The sequence below is a fragment of the Scomber scombrus genome, chromosome 21 (assembly GCF_963691925.1).
Source record: "Scomber scombrus chromosome 21, fScoSco1.1, whole genome shotgun sequence".
In the NCBI taxonomy this organism is placed as follows: Eukaryota; Metazoa; Chordata; class Actinopteri; order Scombriformes; family Scombridae; genus Scomber; species Scomber scombrus.
The window spans coordinates 16,654,994-16,675,065 of NC_084990.1; the positions used below are offsets into that span (position 1 = coordinate 16,654,994).

Consider the following 20,072-nt stretch of genomic DNA (forward strand, 5'->3'; position numbering starts at 1 on the left):
CGTACATGATTATATGGGACCAACTATAAACAGCACATTCCCCCCCTCCACACACACAAAAATAGCCTATATTTTTAGTCTGAAGAAACTTTTTTTACTTGCACATCAAAGGCCTGGTTTTCTTTTTTGCTCTTCGAAATTTCGTTATGTTTAATTTTCTAACAAGTGGGCCTGTTTAGTATCATTTCATTTTAGATGTTTTTGTTGTTTGAAATTAAATGTATCATAATAAATGGATTTTGTACATATGTGAATATACAATATGCACAATGTAAATTGTTCAAACATAAGTGGACCTCTGCAAACTGTGTGTGTGCTGTTTTTGTGTGTGCGCGCGAGCGTGTATGTGTGAAATATTTTGTCAAGACGTAGCTAATGAAGTCAATCTCCTTAAAATGAACAAATATGTATTCATTTATCAATTGTCGTTTTAATAAATCTCTGTTTTGGATCAGTGTAACTGTGGTGATTTCGTTCTTTATTTCGAGGTTGAAAAGAATAAAGGAATATGAGTGGAGGAATGTGACGAATTTAGATTAAAAGCTATTTAAATTGCTACTTTGCTCTTTAAGAGGCATTCAAATATCATGGTTAAAAACATAATAATTTCAATTTGATTAAAATATATACAGTATGAAAGGTGGGGGGAAATGATTAAACTTCCTCTGATCAATGAAATATAATGACTCTCCAAAAGTCTTGTTTTCATAAGCTACACGGTCACAGTGAGAACACACTGAAATGAGATAATGATAAGATCCAAGAGTGCACCAGTTTGGGGAATAAGGCTTCAGCTCCGCAAGTGTAACACATCTCAGGCTGACTTATTCTGCAAAAATGAAGGGTGTGTGGGTTCTGATGGAGGTGGAGGTGCTGTGTGTGTGTGTGTGTGTGTGTGTGTGTGTGTGTGTGTGTGTGTGTGTGTGTGTGTGTGTGTGTGTGTGTGTGTGTGTGTGTGTGTGTGTGTGTGTGTGTGTGTGTGTGTGTGTTGTTGGGGGGGGGCTCTCAGATAATATGGTCCGCGAATAGATTTCGATGGGAGGAGTTTTTTGCCTCCAGGGGGAAGGTAGATGCAAACACCTTCACCATCTTTTTCCAAGGCGCCCTTTAATGTGGAGTCACAGCCTTATGGCGAGACGCGGGGACTGGGGAACAGCGCAGCTTCCGAGCGGAGCTTTACTCTAATATGGGATATCACATCGTGGACGTGGACGGCAGAGTGATCTCCCACACACTTCTCTGACCTCCTGAAGTGTTGCACTGATCAGGTAAGGTAACTTTTTTCTTTCAAATAACGAGAAATAAGATTGTGTTTTCTTAAAACTCATCATCCTACTGGATGAGTCTCTTTGGCGCACAGAGACTAAGAATATACATCCTTACAAGCTCATTTAGTTTAGTTAAAAGTCCGCTTTGTTCTGAAAACACACTGAAAAGTTTGCAAATACTTAAACATTTCACTTCTTTTAAAGATTCTACTATTTCAAGCATTTGTCATTTTTAGTCAACAGTTTGTTTCAGGATATATTGGTCATTTTTATTTAAATATTGTTACAGTTTTTTCTTACTTTATTGTCATCATTTTCAATTTGCATGATGAAAAACTAACCTTTTAAGACTGAGAGAGATACAAATGAATGTTTAAGATGCATATCTCTTTGCAGTGGTGAGCAAAGCAGCGCAGCAGGGATTCAAGGACATGCAGCAAATTACATTAGATGAAATGATGAGGGATGGAAGCCTGCTGGTTCACTTTCAGACAGCACTTTGCGAATGCAAAGCTCAGTGGGCCCTAATTTTATTTACTGTATTTATTACTTTGCTGTTTTTTTTCTCTCTCTCTGTCTTAACGTGCCTCGTGCTGTGAAGGCTGAACTGAAGTAATCTCTAGAGGGTTTCCCACATTTCCCTTGACTGGACTGGAATGCAAAGATGCCTATTTTGGAGCAACAGACTGCCAGAGACCAGGACGGCCAAGTATGATCTCATGTCATTGTTTTCTTAGTGAAAGTGTTTTTCTTTGTATTAGGACAAATCCTGAACACTTTTACTTTTTTAAACAACATTTTAATACTGAGCGCTGCTGCTGTCCATGGTGCTGAAGTTGGAAAAAGTTCAGCAGCACGGACAGCTCCTGCTCCACTTACGTTAACTGACCGCTAGGGGCGAACCATTGATGGCAGGCCTTCGATCTCTCTGGAGTAAAAATATCAATATTTTAATTATTTTATTCTAAGAAAAAAAAAGAATACAAAAACACACCTCTCTCGTTATTCACTCTTTTAATGAAATTAGAGCTAAAGACAGATTATATTACAAGGGAATTTAGCCAGTTGTTTTCTATGGTTTAGTTGCCACCTGGTCTTCCGTTTTTCTGTTTGTTTGTTTTTTCAAATCTTAAATACCTTTGCTGAAAAACATATTTTAAAAAATGTAAATATTTTCATTACCTACAGCAAGAACTTATTTCAACTGTTCAAACACACATGTCAACAAGTGCTACAGTTACTAACAGTAATATTATGCAAATGACCAAACATCAGACACAAAAGATAATCAATTTGCATCTCCCTTCCTTAAAAAAACAGTATTTCCTAGTCTCACAAGGCTGTGGGATGTATTTTCAAATAGGCCTTGAAGCATTAAAGATTAATTATTAACTCTGGTTCTAATAATAAAAGCATAAAAAAGGATCTTACCCCTTCACTAATTAACATTGAAACATTAAAACTCTGAACAGCTGCTGTCCTTTCATTACTTGTTATCACTGTTTATACCAATCTGTTATTTTTGAGACATCAGGTGCTGCCAAAGGTCCCTGTGCCCCCACTGAAGCAAACCCTCGACATGTACCTGAAGTGTGTCCAGCACCTGGTGAAGGAGGAGCAGTTTAAGAAAACAAAGGCCATCGTGGAGAAGTTTGGGGCTCCTGGAGGTACTGGAGAGGTTCTCCAAAAGAAGCTTCTCGAGAGGAGGGACAAGACAACCAACTGGGTAAACTCTCACATATGCAAGATAAACCACACTGCTGCCTCATTTTATCAAGGTGCATGAACTGGAAAAAGACAGAAAAAAAGAATAAATCCAACTATTTTCTATCTCCTGTATCAATAAAGACATTCTGGTTTAATATATAGAATATCTGGATTTGTTTCTCCTCTCCACCTTTTTCTAATTAATCAAACATTAATTTGGGAAACTCAGTAAAGTCATTAGCTGATGTTCATCATTCAATATCTTTAATATTAAAAAATGTCTATTTTTCTTCATTTAATACACTATTTTTATTTTCAATATAGAAGATCTGATATAACAAATTTGAGGTTTAGTATGTGTAATCAGCATTTTCTTTGTTCTTGTTTGAACCTTTGCATCCCTGCTATTTTACAATGAAAGTGCCCTATGAGTTGGTCCTAATATATATATATATATATAACCCGATTATAAGAGTTGAAAAACAATGAAACACCTGGCAATGAAGATTTATTGGAGTCTCTGCTTGTCCTTTGTTGCTTCAATCTCCCTTTGAGTCTGTGTGATCTGTCAGTCCACAACTCATCCAGCTCAGTGAAATCTATCACACTCCCACTCTCACATCAGGTCTCACCCACTTTCCTTTTCATCTGATAGTGACACTGTAATAGGTTTTTTTACTCCATTGCTCACAGGTCTCAACTCAGAAGATAATAACTTGAGTCCAAATTGCTTAACGAAGCAACATTTCTCAAAAAGCGCCTGTATGTTTTTCAGGTCTATGACTACTGGCTAGAGGACATGTACTTGAACAACAGGTTGGCCCTACCGGTCAACTCCAGCCCTGTCATGGTGTTTCCTAAGCAGGCGTTCAGAGATCATAAAGATGCTCTCAGGTATGTGGTGGGATTTTTTGGTTGTGTTTTTGTTCAGACTATATAATGTATAATTTACATGTGCTGAGTTTTAAAACATTTATCCACCCTCTCTGTGATGTACCGGAGACACTGATTAAAGTATTTCAGACAAGACTCTACTGTGCATAAACAGAATTATGAATCAAGCAATTAAGAGAAAAATGTTGCCGTAAATCACGTTTGTAGTAAATAATGCAACAGAATATCAAGATTTTTCCACAATCAAGTTAGAAAGGTGAAAATAATTCAGCTATGTGAACTGCAGATCACAAACGTCAGATTTTAGATTCACTCGATCAAAGTGAAATCTGTTTTTTGTCAACTGAATGGTGATACAAGGAAAAAACATTTCAGCAGCCTCAAATAATATAATTATTTTTCATTGTCAATAAATTATTTTCATGATTAACAGATAACTCTATTTGTTCAAAAAATGTCTAAATATAGTAAGAATATCTCTCACACCATAGTCCAAAATGAAACATACAGGCTAGACAAGAAAAATAAGTAAATTGTTACAGTTGAGGAAAACTGGAAAGTTATTCATTTTTGCTTAAAAGTTCCAAAAAGATGAATTATTTATTAAAAAAGGTTGAAGATTTATTGTATGTCAACTGTTATTAGAATAATTGTTTCAGCTCTTCTGGAAACCCTGTCTCTCCCTTATCTGCATCACTCTGTGCAAACCTGCATTTAAAATTCCCTCTCTGAACACATGCAGCACATCATCTCACAAAATTCAAGTCATTGAGGAAAATGGAGTAAATAAATGCACCAAAAAGTAAATCACAAAGCTTCATATCAACTAATAACTCCTACAATATACTGAAAAATACAGATTGTTCCTTGCAGATTGCTTGAGGTTCAATCTAATGTTTCCAGGAGTTTAGATATCAATTAAATGAAAACAGCAAATATTGGATACTGCTCAGTTTACTTTTCTGTACAGTAAACAACACCATCACTAACAGTAGAAAACATACACTATATCATTCAGTTCTGCGACCGCTGAGTGGTTTATGTTCCTCTCAGCAGACATGGACTCAGATTAAGATCAAAACAGACATGGAGAGAATCACTGGCATCATCTCTTGGACAAATCTCTGCCCATTATTAAATGAGCTGTGGTCCACCAGACATTACACCAGTCCACCCGGACCTGTAACTCACCATTAGCTTTTGTCAGCTTGCTCTGCACTAACTGAATATTTCCAGAGCACCCCAAGCAGCTGGTAATCTACTGACACGGCCACTTATTAGATTGGGAGTGACAGGGCCAAACTCTCCACAGAGACTGCTAGTCAGGCCTCATTTAGGGGTGTGGTGCACTGTGGCCGCCTCCTTTGTATTGATCTGGCTTTGAACGTAATAACACCAAGACAAATGACATACAACATTAGACCTGACAGGGCTCTGTGTTTTTCCCCCCATTTGCCCACATCGCCCACTCACACATACAGACTGGCTCTCTCTCTCTCACAAACACAGATAAACACACACGCTCACCCACTGTACCCTCGTAATTTACCATAATGTGATTACTGTTAGTCCTTTGAGAGATGAGAGTACGTCTAATTATAATCACTTACCAGTCCGCTGTGGGTGTGTGTGTGTGTGTGTGTGTGTGTGTGTGTGTGTGTGTGTGTGTGTGTGTGTGTCTGTGTGTGTGTGTGTGTGTGTGTGTGTGTGTGTGTGTGTGTGTGTGTGTGTGTGTGTGTGTGTGTGTGTGTGTGTGTGTGTGTGTGTGTGTGTATGGTGTTTATACAGCAAACCCTGCACCTTTTTAATTTCATCCTTTTCACTCTTTTAAGATTTGCTGCTCGTCTCATCAGAGGGGTGTTGGAGTATAAGGCACTCATTGATGCGTAAGTACCTGTAGCCTGTAATGGATTACCTGCCACCCTGTACCTTCAGCTTCCTCCACCTCATCTGTTAACCCTACAGTCCCAGTGTGCAGTCAGTCAATTTAAGATGAAACCAGACTAATAAGTAACAAGTATAAGTGAGAGTATCAGAGGTAATATGATATGTGTAATAATGTCTATCAGGCGAGGGCTCCCTGTGGAGTTTGCCCGAGGCCAGCTGGCTGGGACCCCTATGTGCATGGAGCAGTACAACCGCCTCTTCACCTCCTACCGCTACCCGGGGCTAAAGACAGACACGCTGAAGGTCCAGATGAATGCGGCCTCCTCAGCGCCGGAGCACATCATCGTGGCATGCAAGAACCAGGTCAGGACGCTGGACTCTGAGGAGACTTTTCATACTCCATCACACATCTAAGTGAAGATACTGTCCAGTCCATGTGAGAGAAAATATAAATGAATGTAAGGATGTTTTAACATTATATTAAGTTTATCTACAGATGCAGCTGAAGATTTTTTCCCCCAAAGTGGTCCAGAGATGTGGTGGATTTACCAAAGCATGCAGCAATACTGGCCTCTAGAGCAGATAAACACTTCCTTCATCAGATTTCAAAGTATGAGACTTTTCTGAATATCTAAACTGGCTACAGAAGACATTTTATCTACTCTATTGATGCCAACTTTAAATGTAATGCATTACAGATAGCACCAGGGTATACAACTAAAAACCTCAACCACAGCACTGAATATAAGTGTTTTTTTCACAAGTAACATGTAGTTGCAATATTTAAGTCAAACACTGCATACAAATCATTCTGCACAGTGAAGCTCATTCAACATCCAACTGAAGGACCAAGACAAAAATAGATAGTTGACTAGCTGGGGGACTTCGATTTCAGGCTGAGATATTACACTTAATGCTGTATTTTAAGGTAAAATATTAGTACCTATCAGTCATTTTTCATCATACTGTATTTAAAATTAATCAAAATCTTTGTTATAGAGCTGCATTTTGTGAGTTCCCCAACTGATCATAATTCAGAATGGAAGTCTTTTACAAGCCCAAAGATAGTAGTCTAGATAACGTCTGTGAGTTTGCTCCAATATCTGCAGCCCATGACTTTTTAGAGATTCCCCTCAATGCATAAAACCTGCGCTGCCATCATCTGCAGGTCCAAGGCTACTACCGTTATGATTTAATTTAGCTTTGCCTTTGAATTAATGTGGAAAAAAGGCTGAGGGACAGCACAAGAGGAGCTCTCACCTGGAAATGGTTCTGGGAACTATCAATCTGTGGCACATAAGGGTCTGTCCCTATGGAGATACAGGCCGTTAACTTAATTACAGTTGATTAAATCTGCCACTTTGTCTGAGAGCTTCTTTGAGTCGCATGTTTAACTGAATAGAGAGGAGGAGCCATGTTTTAGGTTGCAGTTGGCCATTTTTAGTCCCTGTCATTATTACTAGTGCCCTTGTTATCTCATTGCTTCAAATACTGTAACAATACAATTTTGACATAAAGGACGCATCTCAGCATACATATTCCCTACTAAATTTGCATCCTGTGATACAGTACATCATGGAATAGTTAAGAAATGTATGGTTTCTGTAATCTATTTTTCTCACTAGTTTTTCGTATTGGATATCGTCGCAAACAGCAAGCAGCTTAATGAGACAGAGATCTTATCCCAACTGGAGAAAATCATGAAAATGGCAGAAAACGCAGAAGACAGACTCCCTCCTTTTGGTATCCTGACATCTGATGGAAGAACAGAATGGGCACAAGCCAGAGATGCACTGATTAAAGGTCTTAGCTCTAATGTCTTCAATTGTCTTAACCAACTGTAAAACAATTTTCAGAGAAATAATCCAAGACATATCTGATTTTCACAATTCAATCCAACTTCTCCTATCCAGATCAAACCAACAGGGACTCTTTGGCCCTGATAGAGAGCTGTCTCTGTGTGGTGTGTCTGGATGAGCCCAACGGCTTGCAGCCCAATGACACCAACAGGGCCCTGCTGATGCTGCATGGTGGTGGCAGCGAGAGGAATGGGGCAAACCGCTGGTATGACAAGTCAATGCAGGTAAAACCATGCTGATGGCACCTCAATCCTCCATGAATGGAGAGCTTGGCCTGATAGTTAATCCATCTTCTCTCAGTTTGTTGTAGGAATGGATGGCGTATGTGGAGTGGTGTGCGATCACTCACCTTTTGAGGGCATAGTGCTGGTGCAGTGCTCAGAATACCTGATGAAATACATGTAAGTCAGCCCACTGCAGCAGGATAAGACTGTATATCAGGTGTTGATTTCTCAATGAATGCTGCTGAGGCCCACAGCAAAGTAGATATAAATGTTGTTGTCCTCAACAGAACTGGGACCCCATCAAAGATAGCGACATCATCCAGCATCAGAGAGCTTCCCCCTCCAAGAAGACTTCTCTGGAAATGCAACCCTCACATCCAAGGACTCCTAAAGGCATCTGGAGACCGACTCCAGAGGCAAGACCCACACAAACAAACAAACACATAAACATAACTACAAACAAGTATTTCCAAAGACACCAGGTCTCATATCGTCTTTGCTATTGTCTCCTCCAGGCTGGTGAATAATCTCGACATGGACGTTTTCAAGTTTGAAGTTTATGGAAAAGAATTCATCAAAAAACAGAAGATGAGTCCAGACGCATTCATACAAGTTGCCTTACAACTTGCATTTTACAAGTAAATCACATCCAAGATCTTTAGCTTTAAAACATATTTAGTCATTCTTATTCCATTTCAAAACTGTTGGTGTTTCAATGATTGCTTCTGTCATGTCCTCAGATGCAATGGAAGGCTCGTTTCCACCTATGAGAGTGCATCCATTCGGCGTTTCCAAGAAGGTCGGGTAGATAACATTCGCTCAGCCACTGCTGAAGCCTTGGCTTTCGTCAAGTCCATGACAGATGAGAGAGGCACTTTCACCGTGAGTCATTTTTCTCACTTTGACCCCAATTACAGACTAACTCCCTTATTACTGCTCATCAAGCCTGTTTAAACAAAACAGGTGCGACTGGCTACCTCGGCACGCCAAACCTGGTCTCCCTATTAAAACAGATGATCTCTCTGAAGATTTAACGGCTCAATGAAAAATGGATTTATTTGCAGTTTTGTATTTCTTTTGTGAAAACTGCCCCATGTTTGCTTTTGTTCTCTGAATTATTTTTCACTTTTCTTGCAGGATTCAGAAAAAATGAAAAGATTGAGGGATGCAATCAATGCCCAGACAAATTATACAATTGCAGTAAGTGTTTCATACCAGCTTTTGATCAGCGTCACAGAAAAAAGCTCAACATCATGTTAAACTGATGCTGATGCCAGAAAAAAGGTCTCAGTAATACATTTTGGTTGGAGTAACACAATAAGGAGCTGGTGGATACATAGTGGGGCTATTGTTCAAAATCTGTAAAGGCACAGTTCACAAATGGTGTGCAGCTTCCTTTCTATCCCAAACACATCTACATGGTTTGTGGTACAACTGCAGCCCAGGAAGTTCAGTGAACCACCAAGCTCATACACTGAGAATACACTGATTGGGTCTGTAAATCCCATCTCTGTTCATAATAAAACTTTTGCTGAAAAAGCTTCATTAGCACTAAGTTGAAAATGTTTTTTTCAGGCTATTACAGGAATGGCAATAGACAATCATCTCCTCGGACTGATAAGGATTGCAAAGGAGCTCAACATGGAGAAACCGGAGATCTTCTGCGATGAGACATATCTGGCCAGTAACCAGTTCATCCTCTCTACCAGTCAGGTAACATGCAATCCCATTCTATCCTAAACAGAAATATGAATTGGCTTTGGAGAGATACTATTAAGGAAATATTCATGATAATCTTCTGCTGCTTTGCATATAAATCATCAGTCCTCCTCTTGTGAGCAGAGGTACAGTGATGGAAAACGCTTCCAGTCAATCCCAATTCCCAATTGGCTTTTTTTTCCAACTGCAAAAAGAAATACATTTCTTGGAGCCAATGAGCATCAAGTTCCTTTGCGTCTTTACAATTACCATGAATGACAAGAAGATGGCGACCAACCAGGTCCTGTTGAAAGTCCACACTGGCCTGAGGGAGAAAATCACCTAGAGCAGCAAAAGCACCAGAATTTTGAGCATTTGGCTTATTTCTATGCCCTGCATCCTAACAAGCAGAAGATCCTGTTTGTGGTTTATTAAAGAACTTTTAAGACATGACTGCTTTTAGCACTAAGCTGTATCGTCAATAAAAAGAAACAATTACAAATGGCTCAAGAAATCTCTTGAAAAGAGTTACTGAAGATTACTTTTTCATTGAAATGGGAACCAAGATGGCAAAAAAGTAGTGTGCTTACAACACAACACAACTTTACAAAATGTAAGAGACTAATTAGAATGGTCGGAAAATAGTCAGGTGACTGCTGGTGTTTGGGACCATCACTGAGGTCTCTATGCTTACTCTTAAAGTCTTTTTAATTGGAGACCCTGTCAGATTCATCTACTATCCTCTGCATTGGGCTTTTTTCTCTCCAGATCATCTTTGTATTTAGCTTCAGCACTTGAAACCCATACTTGAAATACATGTTTTTCCCTCCAATAAATGTTTGTTAAGGCAGCTATACACATAAACTATAAATACAAAGACTCACTACACTACAGTATACATTCACAAGAACTGACAGTTGCATTGTTATTTTATTGAGTGAGGGGTGGATGACGCTACAACAGCATGTAATGATTATGGGATGCCTCTTCAGCTTTGGTACTTTTCCATTTAAGGTAGCAAAACAAAGAGCATCTGCAGTTTACACTGAGCAGGACTCTTTTAAGTCACATTTATAATGTGCAATCATTAGTAGTCATCCATGACATTTTCAACAAATTTAATGTGTGGTTTGCTACTCATGTTTGCTAAATAATAAAGTAAAGTGATTCACACCCTGTTCATCATAACTTTGCTATTTTACCATTTTGTATCAACAAACTCTTTCCTGACGCATTTTGAATTTTGAAAGAAGAAACTACAGAAACTAAAACTGCATCTATGGAAAATATAGTATAGAGTTTTCCTGGTGGTGCATTATTGCATGTCGGGGGAAAAAACCTTCAGAGTGTTAACATTCAGACCAGGTGAATCCTGCATATGAAGTTGATCAACAAAAAATGACTTGACAACATTCATTATGCAAAAAAATACAAAGAAATTGCTAGTTTCAGATTGTCAAAGGATTTGCTGGACAAAACAAGACATCTCAGGATTTCATCCTGGGCATATTTCTCTATTTTCTAATAATGAAAATCAGCCGTATTTGCAGCCCTGATCTGATTCATCATCTCTCACAAATACAAAACTACAGCAGTCTAACTTAAGTTGTGCCCTCCTGTCTACAGGTCCCTACCACAGTGGAGATGTTCTGTTGCTACGGCCCAGTGGTGCCCAATGGCTATGGAGCCTGCTACAATCCACAGTCAAACCACATTATCTTCTGTGTGTCCAGTTTTTGGGAGAGCACACAGACAAGCTCAGCCGTTTTCGTCAAAGCACTGAACGAGGGCCTGCTGGAAATCAGGGACTTGTGCATGAGTAGCAGCGCTGCCGCTACCAAACCGACTGATAGTAGCCAGGGAGCTGGCCAGCCTCGTAAATCAGGGAAGTAAGCCATACTGAAGGAGCACTCCCACTCAACTGCTCCTCTCAACACTTTTAGACTTAGACTTTAGCTTTAGACTCACTAGTGTCTTTGTTGTCTGTGCAATAGTGTTCACTTCACCATGAAACAAGCCTTAAAATTCACATGTAACTAATATATGTAGTATATAAACGTAAAAAAAATCTGTGTAGACATCAGAATGATTTTGGGTCCATTACTGACACCCACTTGACTCAGTAGACTGAGATTAACTGGTCTGCTGCCATTAGGAAACTAAAGCCATGTCTGCTTTGAAGCACTGATGTGAGGGGCAACTCCTCAATCAGAGAGTGAATTTACTGAATGATCTCAATGTATATCTAACACACACTCATAGAGTTGTAATGTAATATACTGTACATGGAAGAAACCTGTAAAAACAAAAAACATACAGTATACTTAAGTGACTTATAACAATCATGACATCCTGTAAATGTGATTCTGCCTACCTGTTTCACTTTGCGTGTGCCATTATGTAAAAAAAAAAAAAAAAAAAACTATATTAATATTATAAAATATAATATTTTAATGAGATAAAAGTTATTTTCGTTGTTGTCCTGTTTGAGTAGTTATGTACATGTTTTGATGCCAATAATACTAAAGTTGCCAAAGAGATCATATATAATTGAAATCTGTCTGATGAGGCACATTATAAAAAATATATGTATGGATAACTGTAAACATAGAGGACAGGTTACAGATAATAGTGGCACAGTGGCACATTTGAAGTCATCTATGTACGTGTTCCACATTATAGCAATAGTTAGTTAGTTTCATGAACAGTACCTTATAAGGAAGAAATAGTCCAGTGGTGACTGAGGCAAACCACTGTGTTTATGTGTACAGTGCTTTTAATTTGCACTTAGAGGTAGAATGAGGGTAGTGATGTGTTGTTAATAGTGTAGGTACATTGTGCAATAAAAAAATAGTAAGTGCAGTGAGGGTATATGTGCAATTTACCAAATCAACTCATTAGATGCATGGAGCTCATGTAATGTTAAATAAACTATGGTTGCTATTTTTGATATTCAGAGATATTGGACTGACATTAGAATGAATTTTGGCAATGTACATGGTGCATGTTGTTTTGTCCATTGAAGGTGTAATGTGACGTAGGATTCCTGTACATTGTGGGTCTTGTTTGAATCTGTGGTGGTGCGTGTTATAAAATCAGTGGTCTTTAACAGTGAAAATGTGAGGATATTTGTTGTCCTGTGTTCAGATGACACTTATGTTTGTCATCCGTGTGTCATCAGCCAAAGTGAATGTGAACCATAAAGATGATTTTTTTTTTTTAAATGTCCATATCAAGAAAAGGCTATAAGTAACAAACAAGTTTAAATACGCATGTTTATTCTTACATACTAACTGTATTTTTATATGCTCAAAGCTTCTATGATGAAAATGATCGATAACGAGTACATAGAAATAACAAAATTGCCTTAAAATAAAGTGATGCAAACTATTCTTCAAATTTCCTCACAGATATTATATTCTATAAATGATTAGTGTTGTTTGTCCTCTGATTATTTGTGTTTCTGCCTGTGCTGTTGTTTCCTGTATGTGTCTGAGTGATAAATGCAAAATAATGTATTATTTGTCATGTGAGGTTTTACCTTTTCTCCAGAAAAAAAGTAACCAATAATCCCTGTGGTTAAATAAGGTTATTGTATTAATTGTCCTACAGCAAAGCATTAATGTAGTAATTGTTACACTCATCAATGATGGTTTTTGTCAATGGTCATTTGTAACATGTCAATAACATGGGGTATATAAGTATCAAGTCATTAATGAATGTTCAGTGAAAACTCATGTTTGTCATTCTAAAAACAGAAGAACACAAATCTAATTTATTTTTAAGCTATAACAGTATCTTGTTGATTGAAGACATCACCAAATTAAGCTGTATTAAAACTGTTGTGCAGTGAAAAAAAAACTATATACTCAATTCAAGAAATAAAATGAACTTCAAACAATTAAATGCCTGTGTTTTTCTGCCATGGGACAAGAGATACGGGCTGTCTGTGTGATGCATGCAAAAAAAATGAAACCCTAACAAATAAGCCCTCTAAGTATGTTGATGCCTTAAGCCTTAAAATATTAACAGCACGGTCAAATTTATGTGAGATACACAAGATATGATAATTTCACTCTGCTTAATTATTGTCCCAAATGCCTGGTGTTTCTCTAAAATTGGTTGATCAATCTTAGATGAATAGAAGGACAAACATATGACTACTAATGCTACAAGATTACTAATGTTTTCTGATGCTGTGAAAGGTTTGTCTGCATCAATAATGGTCATACTCACTTTTATTCATCCTTTCTAGAAATGCTATCATGGTTGAAAAGTAAACTAACCAAAAGCAGAGGGGTGATGATTAGTCTCAAGTGCAACTGTAATTCGAGGAACAACTGGACTCCTTTGCATTGGGTTGTCTGTTTGCAGCTTAGCCACTTCAATAACACAGTCCTAACAGATGGCTTAGTTCTACTGGGGTCTGATTAGGTCTTTAGGGAGAAACCCAAATGTAATTCTCCATTGGTTAAACCACTGAACCAGGTCAACCAAGTGCCCAAAAACATTAAACATTTAATCAAGCTTCCATGAACTGGTCCAATTGATTTTGGAAACCACATATATCACAATATTAATGCACAACTAAAAGAGGTTAGTTGAACTTCATTAAATGACGTTAAACTCGATAAACCTGATTTGCATTAAAGCAGGCGACAACACCAGCATTAAAACATCCTGTTAAATGCTTGAGATGGATGCAGATTCCATGTAGATTTCATTAGAGTAGATTCGTTGCCTTTTTATACATTTAACTTGCATTCATCCATTTATTTTTGTTGCTTATTCGGTGCCTGATTGCAGGACAGCAGATTTAGTAGAAGTAGACCAAATGTAGTCTCACCTCCTCCAGCTTCTCCTGTGGGATCCAAGAAGGCCTTCTAAGACCTTGTTGGATATGTAATCACTCTAGTGTGTGCTGAGTCTGACCCAGGCTTCTCTTCCACTTAAGAGTGCCCAGAACACCTCCACAGGAAAGTGTCTAGGAGGTATCTTGATCACATACCTGAACAACCTCAACCGTCTCCTTTCAATGTGAAGCAGAAAGTTCTACCCAATGTCCACTTTTATTCATTCTGTCCTTAAGAGTGAGCCCAGACATTCTACAGATATCTGCAATCTTGATCCATCTGTCACTACACAAAGCTCAGGTGATGCTGAAACACAGAATGATGAAATTTCTTAATCAAGGCAGTCTTTACAATGCTGGTGTCTCTAAGCTGCCTGTTGATCTCAAATCTTACCCTAACATATGAAAAAGAGCTTACGCAACACTCAAGAAATTTCCCAACATTTTTCAGCCTATGGCCTTTGATATGGAGGCACTGACTCATTCCAATGATCAAATGAAGCCAACAGAACTACATAATTAGCAAAAAAAACATGGAAGCAATCCTGAGGTCACGGTACAGATTACCCTAGACTCTAGAGACTCTGGAGACTTTAGAGAATGTCCATGAAAATCCCAAACCCATAAATCTAATACCTCAATAACTGGAGCACCAGGACAGGTCCCATTAATAAAAAAAGGGAACCACTGGATGCATTGTGCTCAAATGATCTTTTTATTATCTTATATTATCTTACAAAAGTACTGCTCATACAGAATACTATAAAGTAATCGTGTGTTAGAATCACAAACGTTTAGCCCATTTCACTATATAAAAAGAGACCACGTAACTAAATAATAGGGAATACAGATGTACATTCTCTAACTGAGTGATGTCATATGAACTCATTGCATTACAAATATGATGTAAGGAGATTATATCACGTCTCAGAAATCTACAGTAGGTACTTCATCCTGTTTGTTCAGGCTGAATTTAGGTATTGAAGACCACTGTGGGGAAAACATGTCACGTCACAGCTCTAATGCCGGCTGTCCAGCCACAAGTTTATTGACAAAACATTAAGCTGGGTCATCAACAGCCAGTGCTGGAGGCGACCAGTGCTTTCACTTTGTGCGGAGCAGCTAGTGACAAGCCTTGGTGTTGAGATCAATGGTGGAAGCCCACCTGGAGATGGATGATGGGAGAACATTACCACTAATAAGTGTCTGCCACGGTGCAGAGGGAGACAGAGTCCTACCTGCTGGCTGCTATCGACTAGAAAGGGGAGCAGAGGGGAGCAGAGCTGTCCATCCAGTTTCCCTCCTCCCGGCTTTGCAGCCTGCCAGAGTCCAAGAGAAATGAGGGCCACTGAGGCTTGGTCTTCAACTCCAGCTTGAAAAAACAGAGCAGGGGCTGTGCATGTTCGAATTAAGACCTTCATATATTTAAACTTTCCCCTTAATAGGTAAGATACATAGGGTGAATTACAAATAGATCCACTCTTGTACAATGAGACACTGAAAAAGATCTGAGCGGGAATGGGTGGAAAATTAATAGTTACAAGACCATTATTGTTGTTTGCATATATTCATTCAGAGATTAAAGTCAGCTCTAGATACCTTGAAATATGGAAATAGCAAACATTTCTACACAGTGACAGTATCTCTTAAAAGAGTGAACAGGGTGCCTATTAATAAAAAGCTTTCAGTCCTCACAGCTGACCATCGGGGGATGAGGGAGGATGCAATCCCCCTTGTTAGCAAAATGCAAAATGCCCTGATCATGGCTCTGAAATATCAATAGTCTAACTGTGCTGTGTATTGATAAATCTATGGCGCTGTCCGTGGTGCTGAAGTAGCTGATGGATTTTGTGCTTTTTCCTCTAAGACCCGCCCTTCTGCCTGTTTCATCTTGGATCTGTAATATTCTCTATACCATATACTATAAATACTAAATTATATTATATATTGTAACCTATATACTCTATAATGGAGTGTCACATCTATGATCAAAGTGCTTATATAAAAAATCCATCAGTTACTAACCCTAACAATCCCATTGAGCCATCCCCCCTGTTATAAATTAATAAATCACCTAATGCATGTCAACCCTCACAAATCTTGTCATGTGCTGTAATCACTAATCACCTTGTACTCATAATGAGCCTCAATAAATGAATGTTTGCACATGAATCAAAACTAACTACAACAGCTACACCATTACAATCTAACTCCATTCAACAACCAATTAGTTAAACTGAACCTGTCATCCAAATGTGCTCCCCACACTATTAATATATTAGGTAATAAAAAGTCCATGACCAATGATGCAGCCATCTTTGAAAATGAAACTGAGCCTGACTTGACATTTTCCCTCCAAAATGGAACAGGAAAACTGTCCCATCGTCTTGTGTTTCAGATATTGACATTTAAGAAGAAATTCAAAGACACCACCAATGCCATTCTTACAATCTTTCAATTAAGGCTGACTCTATATTATAGCTGTCTGTTTTCACTCACAAAGGAATTCTGATAATGGCCATTCTGGCATTTATAAGGAAACTGCTCACAGGGCCGAAGCTACATTTACACACCATCTTGAAGCCTAATTGGGCAAGAAGTGAAGCCCCATTAAATAATATGCCACAATATAGTATGTGCCAAGAGCTGAAATGAGGTACTTCCATGGAACCGGCTCCATTTAAGTTGGATTTAGATGAAAGCATTGATTCAGCTGTGACAGAATTCCTCACGGTAAAATCCAAATATTTGAGCTACATGTAGTGACTGAGGGCCTTCTATTGTGGCTTTTTAAACAGGGAATGGATGAGAATGAAGAGGTATGTGAAGAAAAAATACAGCATTAACTGTTTATATTTTTAAGAAATATGGTAGAATAATAATATCATAGGCGCTGCAATTTATTTTCTGAACATCTTGGCTGAAAATCACACATTGTTGCATATCAGCACAGTAGAATGGCCAACTTCAAGCTCTTCATTTCAACAACTGTCAACAGTTTCTTTAGTTGTTTTGATATGTTATAATGAGGCTCAGCTGGATGACAACATAACACCTATTCATCTCAAGGTAGACTGCTTCTAATTTATTTTCCTATTTAATCCCTTGTTCAGCCCAGGTACTTGTTTTTCCTGGTCTCTAAACAATAATCCATCCCTAGGCTGCATATCAGCTGTAACACAAGCCACACTACTGTAAACGTGGTACCTAAACAGTGTTGGCAACATATGATTCATTTTGTTATTGGAGGATCAATAACCAATTTGAAGATTACCTGGTGGAGAGGATCCAGATTGTGGGGCTGTGCTTCAATGTGCAGCGTAAATCTCAGTTGGTGGATGTTGCGTCTAGGCCTGCCACAGCTCCTGCTCTAGGGAATGATTTATGCCTTGGTCCTGCGACATGTCCTTTAGCGGTTGGGCTCTCATCGAACGGCTGCAGCTAATTTGAGTTGCCTCAGTGAAAGAGGTTGCTGAGTGAATAGTGGGGATGGTAAGCGAAAGGGTCAGGGTGTTACAGTTAGAGAAAGTGCAGAAAGTCGTGATTGGTGTGGAAGAAAAAAACCTCAACAATCATTAATCATTAGCTTCATCATAATCATTACCATAAGTGCACTGTACAGCTCACAGTAGTATAAATGCTTCTACTTCTCTCAAGAACTCACATTCACTTGCGAGAGCTGAGCAGAGATAAACAGACAAAGAGGGAAAAAGTGAGAGTTCAAGACTAGATGCGAGTTAAGATCCTGGAAGGTAAATGGTTGTGCCAGGCCATCATCCTAAGACCAGAGTCAATCATCCACAAAAGCACTGCAAAGAGACAATCGCATAAATGTTCTCCTAACATCAGAGTAACAACCGTTAACCCGCTTGCATGGCCTCCCAGTTCAGCATGAGAGCAGCTCTGAAAGCCAGTTGCATAAGTGCCAAATATGAATTGATCCAAGGCGACAGGAGGAAGAAAAGTTAGATGGAAGGAACTCATTAGGAGGGCTGCAATCTCCTCACAAACCCCATCTCGGTAATGCAGAGACATTTGTGAACTGGCCATGAGTTCTGAAGGATATCTCATAACGTTTGACAAGTGAAAACCGCCACCAGGCAGCTAATAGCTATACTGTCATGGGGGGCAAATAAAAAGGCATGAGTTTGCATGCATGTAGGCTTTGTGGCTCTGGTCATGTGAGACACAGAAAGCAAAAGGCAATTCCCTCACTCCCTAAGTTCCCCAGCAGATCTGTTCTGCTGCCAGACCGGATGTGAGATGGAGGGATTGTTGGTGTTAGAAATAGGGGTTGACTGAGGAAAAGCGGAGTAAAAGAGGTGTGCTTCATTAAGTGCTCAGCTCCCAGGTGCCCATTTGTCCCAGTAGCATCGTCCCTGAGGAGCAGATCCATGTGGGGTGGAGCGGAGATGAACAGAGGCCACCAGTGAGCAGCAGCTTCCTCGAGCCCACAGCTGCCAATGGCTCAATCACTCTCAGAACACCACTAACTAAACCACACGCCATGGAGCAGTGCCCGCTTCCTGACTCCGCCAATTACAGTGACCCATTAGGAAGAAGGACGCAGCTTCAACAGATGGGAGAACGGAGGTGTGCTCATTCGCTTGTTTGGTGGAAGAGGAGACAAAGTTTGTTGCGGATGTGCTTTTTTTTTTAGTCTAAAGAGAATAAATGAGAGTTTCCATAATGGCTCATTCTTATTTTTATGATGCCTTTATATGGTAATTCTGCCACAGTATGGTTTAAAGATCAGGTAGTCTGAGGTGATAGACCTAATGAGATTATTGCCATCGAGCACATATCATTTAATAAAGGATGATACATGTTGGACCTATTGTTTTTGTATTGCTTATGCTGTTATATTGCAACTAAACCTACAGTGTATAAAGGGAAGTTAAAGTGGATTACACATTCTACTGTAGTGTGCTACAAATACCTTTAAATGCTACAGCACTGTGCAAAAGTTTTAGACACTTTAGAGTTTAGATTCTTATACATTATGCAATATCATTAGTGAGGCATCTGATCAGCCAGGGTCAAAAATAATCTTTAGCGACAAAAAGAAAAAGGAGCCCCACAACAGATGGTACAGCCCCCACAGAGCCCTGATCTCAACATCATCAAGACTGTCTGGGATTACATGAAGAAACAGGAAGCAATTGAGACAGCCTAAACCCACAGAAAAACTCTAGCAAGTTATCTAAGATGCTTTGAACAATTTACCTGCAAAGTACCTTAAAAACTGTGCATCCTCACTTTTCCTAGAACTACACAGCGCTATACTTTTTTTTATTTTTATAAAACTACTATTTTGCTATGAGAAATAACTAGAAAACAACCTAAACTAGCAAACAAAGAAGTTATGTGACTGTCCTACCCTTACTAGTAAACAAACAACTCAGGTGAAATACAAACATTGTGGGTAACTGCACACACCATGATAAATAAACACATTACACTGCAAAGTTCACAGGGGAGTTTCCTCTGAAATAAACTTAAAAGTCCGACTATAAAATGTTATGAAAATATAATAAGAGGCATTAAGAACTTAATGGGCCACACAGCTGTGAAGTAATACTGTATGGACACTTTCCACAGGTTTGCCTTGTGCTTTCTGTACACAGTTGAGCTCATTTGTGTTTATTAACTTCCAGCTGGCTGTGAAGGTAGATGAAGGAGC

General features: G+C 38.9%; 1 protein-coding gene across 1 annotated transcript; it reads left to right on the plus strand.

The window, feature by feature from the left end:
• Positions 1-1,932: 1,932 nt before the first annotated feature.
• Positions 1,933-11,430, plus strand: LOC134003580 (choline O-acetyltransferase-like). Its single transcript, XM_062442820.1, has 14 exons — positions 1,933-1,977; positions 2,803-2,994; positions 3,751-3,869; positions 5,702-5,755; positions 5,939-6,119; positions 7,382-7,559; positions 7,670-7,839; positions 7,916-8,016; positions 8,127-8,255; positions 8,355-8,477; positions 8,580-8,721; positions 8,977-9,039; positions 9,415-9,552; positions 11,164-11,430. Exons 1-14 carry the CDS (start codon positions 1,933-1,935, stop codon positions 11,428-11,430), a joined length of 1,902 nt encoding a protein of 633 aa, XP_062298804.1.
• The last annotated feature ends 8,642 nt before the right edge of the window (positions 11,431-20,072 follow it).

Bases quoted from the DNA above. Each gene is read 5' to 3' on its own strand.
- LOC134003580 (XM_062442820.1), top strand. From the start codon at position 1,933: ATGCCTATTTTGGAGCAACAGACTGCCAGAGACCAGGACGGCCAA. The intron at 1,978-2,802 runs GTATGATCTCAT...TTGAGACATCAG, and splicing joins CCAGAGACCAGGACGGCCAA to GTGCTGCCAAAGGTCCCTGT. The intron at 3,870-5,701 runs GTATGTGGTGGG...CACTCTTTTAAG, and splicing joins GATCATAAAGATGCTCTCAG to ATTTGCTGCTCGTCTCATCA.